General features: G+C 62.8%; 1 protein-coding gene across 1 annotated transcript in view; it reads right to left on the bottom strand.

Annotated features, from left to right (window-relative positions):
• The window catches only part of SDK2 (sidekick cell adhesion molecule 2), a 42420-nt gene extending 29992 nt beyond the window's left edge, over positions 1–12428 (bottom strand). The window contains exon 1 of the mRNA XM_061455220.1: positions 11851–12428. Coding sequence (XP_061311204.1) covers positions 11851–11929 — 79 coding nt within the window. The 5' untranslated portion in view covers positions 11930–12428. The remainder of the gene's footprint in view (positions 1–11850) is intronic.
• Between the last annotated feature and the right edge of the window lie 657 nt (positions 12429–13085).

The following is a 13085-nucleotide window of genomic DNA, read 5'->3' as shown; positions in this document are numbered from 1 at the left end:
TTTGTTCCCTTCCTCCCCTGCCTTTCCCCTCCCTCCCCTTCTCCCCCCACTGAGACCAAGAGAGCTTTCAAACTCTCCTCCTGGCTATTAATTAAAAGCAACCTCTCCACTATCCAGAGTGTACTCGCCATAAATTAATAGCGGGCTCCTTAATCAAATCTTATCTCCTCTCGGAGCGCCCGGCGCTGGGGTTGGTATCCCAGCCCGCCCGGCCGTGAAATGCAATTTCCAATGCTCCGATGGGCTCCTGCTCCCATCCACACGGGTGCCGGTGCGGGTGCCGGGCCGGCAGCAGCCGGGGCTATGGGCAGCAGAGGAACCGGCGCTGACAACGGCCGAGGTGGCTCCTAACAGGCACGCTCCATTTCTCAGCCATTTACCACGTTTATCTGCAGCCCCCACGGAGGGCTCTCGCCTCCTGCATTATGCAGAGGGCACAGCCTGAGCCGGGGGGTTCGGTGCTCGCCGGTGGCACAAGGATGTGAGAGCAATGGGGGAAATGCTCTTGCCATGGGGAGGCAGCAGGCCATGGCACAGCTCGGGGCGGGGGAGCAGCTGAAAGGGATGCTATTGGACCGGTAAGCTCATGGTGCACTCTGGAGAGCATCCTCCCTCTGGTCCCTGTAGCGTGGGCCCCAGCCTGGCTCCCCATCCCTGTCCCACCAAGTTTTCCTTCTTTCCATCCACACAGTGCCTTCCCACCCACCCCGAGCAGTGCCCTTTCCCAAGGGCAGGAGCCGCACCAGGATGATGATGAGGACCCACATATCCAGGGCAATTCCACCCCAAAGCACATCCCCATTTGTCTGGTTACAGCCTTGCTTAATCCCCAAGAGCCTGACCGGGCTGCAGCAGACCTCGACCCAAAACATCCCCTTCAGCCCTAACTGCAGCAGTTCCCCATTCCCATGGTGTTCCCAGGCAGCAAACGTGAGCTGGGACAGAGGGGGGCCCAAAAACAGTGCCCCAGAGATGCTGCTTCTCCACACTGGGGCTGATAATTGAAGCCCTCTCCTTTGCTGCTTGGAAAAGCCCTGTGTTAGCTGTGATTTTCTTGCCTTCCAAAATAGTCCAAGAAAGGCACGAGGGGCTTCAGCTCCATCCCTCCAGCAGCACCACAGCCCAAGCCCTGAGCAGTGGGGAGATGATGGGAGCTGCAGCAAGAAGCGATGCCGAAAAGCAGCTGCTTCTCGTAAAGCAATCGCAGAGCAGAGCTAAGAGGGGTTTTAAGGGAGGCAGAGCAGCCTGAAGAGCCTCCCTCGCTCGGCCCCACTCCCACTGAGATCACAGGAATAAAATCAGCTTTGTTGCACTGAAGAGGGGCCGCAGCCCCGAGCCATCAGCAGGTTGGAGCAGGGCTGCACTCGGAGGGTGCAGGAGCATCTCACAGAGGCTGCATCCCTCCGTCCATTCTTGAACTGGGCACCAGTGCAGCCCTTGGAGAGGGAAAGCAGGAGCAGGATGGAGCAGCGAGAGGCTCCCTCCAGCATCTGCCACCAGCACATACCCTGCACGACCTTGCTGCTGAGACGCATTCTTCTCTGCTCCGATGCCTCACGCTGAGCCCACAGACTGCTCACAGCATGAGGAGCTGCAGCTCTGCCACGGAGAAGGGGCATGAGCAGCCAGACAAGGGCACCCCGGTCCTTCAGCTCAGACAACAGCTCCTGCCCAGCTACAGACACAAGGTGGAACCGGGCACCTTATCTCCATCAGCATCTCTGTGCCATTGCTTTAGCGATTCCCTTGCACAGGAAAAAGGTCATTGTGGTGGATGGGGAGCCCTTGGGACATGGGGCCAGCTCCCAGCAAGGGAGCACATCACCCACGTTAGGGTGCCTGGAGGGGACATCCTAATGCGGGCGATGGAGGGATCTGGCACAGGAGGGGAGCCGGAGCCAGGCTGGACCCGGCACGGCTCTGGAGGAGGAGCGGCCTCCCTCGTAGGCGATGTGGGGTTCCCTACTTGCCCTAATCGGATTGCAGGGGTGCGTTCACCGGAGTAGGGGGGAGGCTGAGCGGGATGCGGCGCTGGAGGAGCTGCTCAGCAGAGCCCGGCTCTTGCCCGTGTGATGCCGGCAGCGCTGGCTTCTCAAGGGGAGCCTTTGGGAAGGGGAAGCTGCGGGAGGGACGGGGGCTCTGCCACCTCCTCACCCCTCCAGACCCCTGCAGGGGTCATGTCCCTGTGTTTGTCCCTGCAGCCACCCCTGCCCTCAGTGCTGGCAGTGATGGGGGGACACTGCACTGGGGAGCAGCACGGTGACCCCAAACCCCTGCACGGCCCCACCATAGGCAATCCCCACCGCAGCAGCACCAGCTCGGGGCTCTCTGTGACAGCCCTGTGGTTAATACAAACTGACCACAGCCATGGTCACAGCACCTAAATCCCCTGCACAGACCCAGCCCAGGGTAAAAGAGACTCCAATGGGGACAGCAGCAATCACAGGACGCAGGGGATCCAGCAGTTGATGCCCCTCACCTTCCCCACCCGGTCCCCAGCGCAGCATTGGTGTCACCTGCAGACTGCATAGCAGCTTTGTCAGTGTCACACTTCATCCATCTCGGTGCTTCCCAGCCTCGGGGTCTAGGAACAGGCAGTGGGTGTGATTTCCGGAGCCAGCAGTGATAGGCAGAGCCCAGGAGCCCCAAAACCAAGGTGCATCTAGCACAACACATGGCCAGATCTATGGCACAGCCCCCTGCACCCATCAGGATTATCACTACCCCACCAGGGCCATGGCAGCCCGCAGGACAGGCAGATGGAGGGATGGATGGAGGGAGGGAGGGATGGATGGAGGGATGGATGGATGGAGGGAGGGATGGATGGATGGAGGGATGGATGGATGGAGGGAGGGATGGATGGAGGGAGGGATGGAGGGAGGGAGGGAGGGAGGGATGGAGGGAGGGAGGGAGGGAGGGATGGAGGGAGGGAGGGAGGGAGGGAGGGAGGGAGGGAGGGAGGGAGGGAGGGAGGGAGGGATGGAGGGAGGGATGGAGGGAGGGATGGATGGACACCTTTCTCCAGCACTGCTTCCCGCCAGTGGGACCGCGCTGCCATCTCCCCTTCCTCCTCCCACATCTGTCTCCAGGCCCCCAGTTATTTATTTGTTAATTAACTGCTGTTTCCATAACAAACGCTCCGGCTTCTCCCAGCCTCCAACAGCCCTGGGGCTGGATTGTTAACTAGGATTTTAATTTGTTAATTAAAAGCAGGATGGCTCCATAACAAGCTCCTCTTCAGCAGCGGGGGCTCTCCCAGGGCTCAGTGGGCTGTTGGCTGAGCCGGGGGCCTCGCCAGGCCCGGCTGAACCCCCCCCCAGGGATGGGGCACATGTAAGGATGAGCACGGCTCCCCCAGGACAAGGGGGGTGCAACAGGGATATGGAGCTCAGCATCATGGTGCATGCTCAGGACCTCCCTTTTCCCAGCAGAGATGATCCCACTTCCCATCATGGTCACATCCTGAATCCCTTCACTAAACATCACTCATGTCCCCAGCCATCAGAGCATCCCGAACCTGGGGAATGCCCCAGTGCACCAAAGCCAGAGCAGTGCCAGCATCACCCACACCTCAAGGACCTCAGCCCTCAGCCCTTGCAGCACTGGGGACCTATCCTGGGTGCACCACGGTGCTGCCATGGGCCAGGTACAGCTTGAGATGGTCCCGGAGCCAAGGGAGAGGCCCCAGCCCTGGCCAGGGAACAGCGTCTCATTGAGCCGGGCGGCTGTGAACAGAGCAGGGCTGTGTGCCTGCGCGTCCCTGCCTGCCCTGCACACCCAGCGCCGCGCACATCCTGCCTGGAAAGAACAACATTCCCATCCCGGGAAGCCCGGCACGGGCGCAGACACACACACACACACAGAGCAGCGTTCTGTGCTCCCAGCCCATGGGCAACAGGCAGAGCTTTGTGCTCTGAAGGACCATGCGGCCCATAAGCATCCCCAAAGCTGGTCCTGAAGGCACAGACCCCAGCACGGAGCTGCAAGGGACCCACAGCAAAGGAGCCATGCAGGGATGCTCCCTGGGGGGGGACAGGAGCCCTCCCAGTCCAGCCCCGTGATGCTGAGCACGTCCTCATGCAGGGCACAGCCCTATCCCAAGCTGGGAATGTTTAACAGGCTCCAGGCAAAACTCCTTCCCCAGCAAACTCCTTGTGATGATGCCACAAATCCTCCTGACCCCTCGATTCCACAGCTCTGCCGTTATCTGGGTCACTGCTGTGAGTCATGGGCACCCAGCGAGTGACACAACACCATTAGAGGGGCCAGATCCTGCTGCTGACTTCCCCAGGAGACTCCAAAACAGTGAGGAGGGGATGGAGGCACAGACACCGTCTCCAGACCCACCACAGCCACCAGCATTCCAGGCAGGAGAGAGGAGGAACGCACATCCCCTTCCCCAGAGCCTTGGAGGGGTGGAAGGGCCTTTCCCAGTCCCATTCCCAAAGGCTTTGCAGCCAGGAATGGAGCTTCTACATGAGGATTTGGCAACAACAGGCTCCATGCCAGCAGCCAAGCAAAGTGAGGGTCCCCCACAGCCCGGGACCCCCATCCAGTGTCACCACAGTGCTGGGTGGGATGGATGCCACATGAGCCCAATGTGGCACAACACGGTTCTGGGCTGGATTTAGCCCCGTGGAGCACATTGAGTGTATCCTCCAGGTGTTCCTGGGAGGAAATCACAGCCCTGGACTACTGTGGCCACTGAGGCTGAGGAGGGGTGGGAAAGCAAAGCCAGAACCAGACCTGCTCTAAGGGAGCCTCAACAGGGCCTGGGGTGTCAGTTCTGCAAGGGGCATCCGTCCCTTCTGCATCCTCCACCCTCACAGGATGCTCAGCACATACAGACACACACACACACACACACAAGCAGCCGCTTTCCATCCTCGCCGCAGGAATCTCAGCAAGGCAGTGGGGAAAGAAAAACAGGAGGCAGAAACCACAGACAAACCCCACTGAGCCTTTCCCATGGCGCTGACGCAACGGAGGCTCCAGCCCCGCGGGATGGAAAACCCTTTGCCAGGTCCCCCCGGCCCCGTGCCCAGCGGGACGGCAGCGCTGGTTTCCCCCCATCCTCCCGAGCCTGTAGGCACCGCGCACCCACTGATGTACTGGGGAGGAGCCCAGACATCCTCTTTCCTAAGGATTAATTAGTCATTGCATTGCTCACTTGGAACATAAATAGCTGCAGCATGACGGCGAACATGAGTTTTCCTTGGAAATAGGCTTTTCCAAAGCTTTTCCTTCCCAGACACTCCGTTTTGCAGATGGGGGACAGGAATAACTCACAGCCTGCCAATCCCCCCCCCCCCCCCAAGCCATGCACTGATTTTCCAGGGCAAGGAAGCGAACTCATCACTGCTTGTTTCCACACTTGTGGCTGTCCCAGCCAGAGGGGCTTTTCCAGCCGCCGCCGTGACTCCGGGCCAGCGATTCCAGCGGGAAAGCCAGCGCTGCTGCCCAGCCTGATGTGAAGCTGATGGGGAGAAGCCAAGCGAGCGCGACTCCGCCAGCGCCGCAGGTGAAGCGCTCCGCAGCTCATTGCCCTGCTCCCAGCACATGCCTTGTTTCCACCCTCCACTGCACAGCTCAGCTCCCTGCCGCTGCCCTTCCAACCCTGCATCCCACCCTGCAAGCAAGGGACGCGGCGAGATGAAGGCACCCATCACCTTCCTCCCCACGTACCCCATGCGCACAGGCAGGGCGCTTCCCGGCGCGGAGGCTTCTCCCAAGGGCAGAGCTCTGAATTAACCATCCCACCCTAATGAGCTGATTTTATTAGTTTGTGAATGCATCGAGAACTCATTATCAAAACCAACATCCGCTCACTCCAGCTCACTGGAGCCGCAGCGCTGCAGCTGGGGCCGCACGTGGGGCCCGCCCTGACGCACGGTGATGGGCTCCATCGTGCCCCAAACCCCGGCACCCACCCCACAGAGCTCCTCACACCTCTGGTTCAGATGTGTTGCTTCAAACCGGGCACCCAGCACAGCCCCAAACTGCTGCCACCCCAGTATGGGATGTGCGAGGTCCCCTGGGACCCATTCGATGCTGTTGTGGGGTGAGAAGTCCCCATCCTGCCCCATGGTCTCCAGCCTCCTGCAAGCACCCTGAGGAGCCTGTGCACCCAAACCTGAAGCACCGGGGACCTGACAGACCCAGGGAGCCAGGGCCAAGGCATGAAGCAGGGGCACAGCGGGCGCATTGTCCGGCTCAGCAGGACACGCTCCCATTGGAAACAGCAGCTAATCCCATTTCATCCCCCTTCATGGCCATCAGCTGTTTTTCAGGCATGCAGGAGGCGGGTTGCTGAAACCAGAGCTATTGTGTCCGCCGCGCCCCAGCCCCCTCCATCCATCCATCTATCCCGGCGCCACGTCGGGCCAGGATCCGGCAGCATGTCCGCATCCAGCTCCCTCCCCGGCACATCTCCAGCCGGACCATCGTGGGATGCTTGGAAATAGGGATGCTGGATCCATGCAAACTTCCCCCACGCTCTCAGCCTGACTTTGTGCTCCAAACCCAGAAGGAGGAAGAGGAGGAGAGGAAGCACTGCGCATCCCACCACGCTGAGCCCTGGGTTCAGCTGCTTGCACAGCCCCGCACTCGATTGCTCCCCATGGGGAGACACAGGCTCCTGGCAGCGATAAGGAGCAGAAATGACCCAATAAAACCCCAGTTAATGCCCAGTCCATGCCCTAGATTCAGCTCCATGTCCTCACCCAGCTGCGGCTCACAGTCAGTGAACCGGGAAGTGCTGGGAAGAGATGGCCCCATGGAATAGGGACAGAGGGCCAAGCTCCTCCAGCATCCTGGCAAATGCACCCCAGCCCTGCGGACGCGGGCCTTGGGGGCACAAGGGACACCCCTCCTTGCAAGCCAGGGGTAGCAGAACCCTTCCAGGCACCCCAGTCCCTGCCGGCCTCACGCACAGACCCCGGTATCCTGGGTAAAGCCCTCCAGAGCCCAGCATTCCCATGGATAAACCCACCCTGGCCCCGGCGCTGCCGCTGCGGGCAGCCAGCAGGGCTCAAGGTTACCGGCGAGGACTCGAGGCTGTCGCCTCACCCAGCGGTGCAAAAGCAATTAATGATTGCAGCTAAAATTAGCTCCGCGGCTCCTTGCTGCTAATGGTCAAAGCCATCAAGGTTCCCCTTCACCAGGGGCCTCGGCACATCCGGGGGGCCGGCAGCGATGGATAGGAGCCGATAGAGCTGCCCTATGGCAGCAGGATGCAACCAGAACCGTGCCATGGTCCCCGTCCCACTGCACCCACTGCCACCTCCGCCCGTGCCTCAGTTTCCCCCTTGGCTTCCTATGGATAAAAGGGAGAGTTCTTGGAATGCTGAGGAGCTGCCACTGAGGTGGATGATGGGGACAAGGGATGTTGGTAGGAGGGAGGGTGGGTTCGGCATGGGGGGACCCAGCATTCCTGGAATTGCCACCGTGCCATCCCTGGTCCCTAATGCCGGACGGGATGCCCAGCTGCTGGCATCCGTGGCAGCTGGTCCCAGTGCCCAAGGCCTTCTCCAGCCCACGAGGTGACACTGATCCATGCAGGGAGGTGACAGCGCAGAGCGGGCAGCAGCTGCCGGTCACAGCGTCCCCAGGGATGCTCCTTGCATGAGGCCCAGAGCCCCCTGCACCCCAAGACCCCATTGCTGAGGGGGCCGAGGGCTGAGGGGAGACAAAGGGGGCTGGGGACCAGCTGCAGCCCAGGAATGTCCCCTGCCCTCCGCCCCGTTCCCAGGGATCAGGTTTCCCAGTTCCCAGGCAACCCGAGCCCGGTATGGCTTTCCAGGCCAGGCATTCCTGCACCCTGCAGGGCTGGGGCAAGGGGGGGCCGCTGCCTCCCCCCAGCACAGGCAGGTGGTCGGCGTCAGGCAGAGGAGATGATGGGAAGATGAGGAATCACGGGGAGCAGAGTGTGGGATGCACCCCCAAAGCGTCCCTGGGAACCAGGGGATGGACCCCTCAAAGATCTTTGGGAGCCAAGGGGATGGAATCCCCCTAAAGCATCCCTGAGAACAAGGGGATGGAATCCCCCTAAAGCATCCCTGAGAACAAGGGGATGGAATCCCCCTAAGGCATCCCTGGAAGCCAAGGGGATGGAATCCCCCAAAAAGCATCTCTGGGAGCCAAGGGGACACAACCTCGACAGCCGGTGCCCAGCCCCACAGAGGGGTGCTTGGGGCAGTGCCCATGCCGGCAGCATTGCCAGCGTGCCCGGGGTGTGAGGGATGCCAAGGGGGACCAGCAAGGCAGGGAGCTGCTGCCAGCACATTCCTGCCTGCTGGAACAGGATGGCAGGAACACACCCCGAGTCCAGACCCACCTCCATGGGGATGCAGAGGGGGGGGAACCCCAAAGCACAGTAGAAGCAATGAGAATGGGGTATGTCCCAGTGTCACCACCACATCTCTCACCCCGGTCCTGCATCCTCTCCAGCAGCTCCATGCAAGGCTCCCTGCATTTGAAGCAGCTCCCAGGACACCCCTTAGCTCCCAGCACCTACACCTGAGCCATCCCAGCCCCATATGGCACTGGATCCCTGCGGGAGCTTTGGAAGACCCAAGGGAACAAGGGATGCATGGCACCAGCGCAGCCCCACAGCTACCCGCCCTGGCACAGCCCAGGGACTCCGCTCGCCCTTCCTTCATTAGCACGATCACATCACCTCTGACAGCACCAGATTTATCACTGGCCTGGCACTGGCCATTTGTCACCCTGCGACACACAACCCACTAACAATGCACCTCCAGCCACTTTGTGTAGGGCCTACAGTAATGTGTGCTGTGCCCGGAGCTCGTCCCCAGGCAGGAACCAGCCACACGGGGGATCAGCTCCAGGCACCGGCTGGCAACAAGGACATGGTCCATGATGTCCTGCCAAGGTAAAGGCAGGGTCACCCCTCATCACGCAGCGATGCACCCCTCCTCCTCCCAGCTTTAATTATCAGTGTTTCCCCAGGTTCTCAAACCTGCCTCCTCCTTTTCCTCTCCTTCAGCTCCTTCATTTGCTGCCATGAGCAGAAATGCCACCGCAGCCCATTCCCCATCACTAAAGGATGGGCATCATTTGACATTGCCCCCCTGGCCAGCACTCTGGGCAGCGGAGGTGGGTAGGAGCCCATAGCCCCTCCTGGCACCCCTCATCCTGTCTGCTCTGCCCCATGGAGCCAGCTCCCAGCCCATGGGCACGGTGCCATACACAAGCACTGCCGTGGCTTGGATCCCTGGCACCCCAAACCTTTGGGGACCGGCACAGCGATGGGGCAGGGGGACACGGACTGGATCCCCCTCCCCTGGTGGTTATCAAGTCATCAACATCGCACGGCTGAGCCTGGTCACTAATGGCTTCCAAAGCAGCATCAAATTTTAATCTTCCCTTCCTCTCCCCTAAAAGCCACTTTGCTTCCTGAGCCGGAGCTTTGCACCAGGCCTAACGTGATGGCTGCGCTTGTGGGGAAGAGGGGGGCCAGCCAGGAGAAACCCATGCTCTGCCCTTCCCTGCTGCCGCCGGCACAGAGGGCACTGCCAGCATCCTTCAATGACAGCCTGGCATGAGCCTGACACCGGCATCCCATCCTTGGGAGCGGGCAGGGGCTCAGCTCCCTCCGTACACAATGTGGGTACCAGGAGATGCTGGCACTCCCCCGCTCCAGCCTCTAATAAGCCTCTTTGGTGGAAGCTGCCCATCTCAGGCCCCTGCCCCAAATCCCTCCTGGAACCTTAAGCCTCCCAAATCCCTCCTGGGACTGGCTACAGGCTCCTCAATCCCATTAGAGGTGCTGTGACAGCATAGGGGGCTCCCAGGCTGCGCCCCTAACACCGAGGGGGTGAGAACCACATCCCCGGAGGGCACAAAGCCTGCCAGAAGCGGGGAGAAAGGGGGCTGGGACCCCAGTGGTGGGGTCCGTGGCACTGGCATAGGTCGCACTGCGACACAGCTCCCGCTCACTGATGAGCCCCGCGTTTGGCTCCGAGCAATTAGCGCCAGGCCCCTAATCAATAAGTTATTTTTTGCCGGGGGTAATTAATAATTACACAGCGCAGACGGGCTGTAATTAAACCTCCATCCCCTCATTCCCAGGCGACCAGAGGCCTTTGTTTTACCAACTGCAGGTATTAAAGTGTCTCATCCTGTGCCCAGGCCGCAGAGGTCTCCCGCCATCTCCTCCTCCTCCCCTTCCCTATCGATCCCATTTTCTTTGGCTGCCTGAATCGATCCCACCGGCACAAAGCGCTGCCTGCGTCCGCCCGCCGCCAGCCCTGCAGGGATGCCCATGCGGGGCTGCCCTGCCTGCCCCACAGCAATGGGGCTGAGCCCGAACCCGAGCATCCTGCCTGCTCCGTCTGCCTCATCCCAGCGCTCCAGCAGCACCTCAGGGAGGTGACCCTGAATGCGGGCAGGGAAGGCGGGCACGTGCCAGGCTTTGGCAACGCTCCCTGTGCCCGTGGCTGCCACCCGCCACGGTGACGGGCACCGAGCAATGTCACACCGCCAGCGAGGACGTGACACACGCGGCAAAGCCGGGCTCCTGCGCCAGGAGAGCGGAGCAAAACCCCATCGCCACCTCTCCAAAGGGCTGCAGCGCGCACAGCCCCACGGCATCCGCCCCATAGAGAAGGGCAAGGAGATTGGTCCCCAGCAGGAGCCCGTCCCGCCGGCAGGGAACAAACGGACCACAGAGGACCCGCCAGCCGGGAGAAGAGAAACTCAGCAAGGGAGTGAATCAATCAAAGAGACCTTCAGAGCTCCCCACACAGGGCCTGCCCGGATAATGTACTGCCGCTTTAGATGTTATGTTCTGAACTTAATTACTGAGAAATTATAGCAGTGCTGGGGGAGGCTCAGGGGGAGCGGGAGGACGGGAGCGCACGGGGACTCCTGGCTCCGCTCGCTGCCTCAAACAAGGGCAAGAAATGTCGTGGGTGAGGACCCCCGGCGCTGCCCCCCACATTTCACAGCCTGGATCCGCCTGGTCCGAGCGGCAGGGATGGAGGCAGCCGCGCTGCAGCCCCAAGGGGAGCCTCGCTGCTGGGGAGGGGACGGGACCCCAGGGTCCTCCCAGCACCTTGGAACCCCGGCTACACCCCAAAGGGCCACAAAGTGTTTCTGCATCCCCCTCGGGTAGAGGAGCAGCTAAAACCAGGCTGAACCGCGGCAGAGCCCCGGAGTGGGGAGCAGCGAGGGCTCACCCTGCCCGGCGGTACCGCCTCACTAAAGGGCAGTTGGGTGCTCAGGGACCCCCAGGCACCCCGGGGGCTCAGGGCTCAGACCCCTGCAGCCCCAGCCCCGTCTGAGCAGGCAGCTGAAGGTCGATGGGAACAACACCAGGACAAGAGCTGCTCCTCGGGAGCTCCCCAGACTTGCACCCCACGTCTTGCGGTGTAACGGGGGTTCTCCCGGAGGGGGTGAGATGCGTGCCTTCACCCCTCGCCATCCCCCGGGGATGCTCAGCCTCCCGAAAGCGGTCCAGGGCGGTCCTACCCCATGCTCCGAGCAGCATTCAGCCCCCATCTCCAGTCCGGGGGCAGTTTTGGGGCAGGGGAGGAGATGAGGAGGCAGAACCGCGCTGCTCATCCCCGCCGAGCCCTCCCGGACATGGGGCTGCGCTTGGCACCGGGGGCGCTTCTCCAACACCACGGATGCTGCCCCCCCACAACAGCAGGAGCTCGGGGGCTGCCCCACTCCACGCACACGTCCGCCGGCTGGCACAAAGATTCCCAGACCCGGCAGGGCGGGAGCGGCGCTGGGACCCCCGCAATCCTCCGCGTTCCATCTCCAGCGCCCAAAGCCGGGGCTGGAGGATTCCCCCCCCCCCGCTTTCCCCCAGTATCCCCTTACCTTGGGCGCCGGCTCCCGGGGGTCCGGGCAGGGCGAGCACCACGAAGCACAGCAGCTCCCAGCTCCCGAGCCGGGCCATGGCTCCACCGAGCCGGGGCGGGGGGGGAACTTCCCCGACTTTATAATCCGGGGGGTCGGCGGCGGCGGCGGCTCCAGCCCCGCTGCGGGCCGGGCACTGGGGCGTCCTCCGGGCTCCGGCGCAGGGACCCCCGCAGCAGAGCTGCCCGGGGCGGGGGGCAGCACGGCGGGGTGAAAGGCTCCAGGCGGGGCGCAGCGGGGCTCCGCAGGCAGCTCCCCACCGTGTGCAACGTCCCTGGGGGACGCGCGCAGCCGGGACCCCCAGATCTGGAGCGGGGCCGGCGGCCGAGCTCCTCCCTGAGCGCTACGCCCCGCGTCAGGGAAGGGGCCGGGAAGCGCAGGGCTCCGAGCCCCCGGCCCCTGCGGGCACCGCGGCTGCTCCCGGAGCCGAGCAAACCGCAGGGGCCGAAAAGTTTGGGGTCCGGGGGGGGGCGGCCCCTCCCCAGCGCTCAGCTCCTGTCTGGGGACATCCCCGCCTCGGCGGCTCCGGCCGACGGATGAGGGGGCTGGGGGAGGTCTCCCCTCGTTGCGCCCCGGCACCAGCGGATCCCCCCGGGGAAAGTGCGGCTGCGCTGGGCAGCGGCGCGGGGACCCGCTCGGAGCCGCCGGCGATGCTCGGAGGGCGGCCTGGCGGCGCCGCGCCGACCCCTCTCGGCGCTCCGGCCCCGGCTGCTGCTGCTGCTGCTCCGGTGCGGCGGCGGAGTGAGCGACGGCGGCGGGGCTCGGCGGAGCCGGGGGCAGCCCGAGCCGGGGAGGCGGGGAGACGGCGCGGCTCCGAGCGCTACCCAGCGGCAGCGGCCGGGCGCGCACGGAGGTGCGGGGGGAGCGGGAGCGGCGGGCGCGTCTCCCCACCCCCGGTTCGTGCGGAGCGGGAGGGTCGGGTCGTGTCCCCCCGTCCCCCCCTCCCCGGTAGTGTGAGCAGCAGCTCCCCCTCCCCGCAGCTTTCTCCTCTCCCAACGTCCCAGCCCCTCTGACAGCACCCAGAGCATCATCACCGGGTCCTTGGGAAGGGGACACAGCCTGGCCCCGAGGCGATGAGCAAACTCGACACAAGATCATCAAAGCAAGTATTTTCGGGGTCTCGAAAAATATAAGTTCTACCCCTAGAGAGGAGCCAGCAACACCTCCCAGATAACATAGCACCCCACAGGCCCAAT

This window comes from Pezoporus flaviventris, unplaced genomic scaffold (genome assembly GCF_033815535.1).
Source record: "Pezoporus flaviventris isolate CSIRO_AGI_PZ_B2104156 unplaced genomic scaffold, CSIRO_AGI_Pfla_v1 ptg000020l, whole genome shotgun sequence".
In the NCBI taxonomy this organism is placed as follows: domain Eukaryota; kingdom Metazoa; phylum Chordata; class Aves; order Psittaciformes; family Psittacidae; genus Pezoporus; species Pezoporus flaviventris.
The sequence above is the reverse complement of the archived record's forward strand: the minus strand, read 5'-3'. Positions and strand labels throughout refer to the sequence as shown.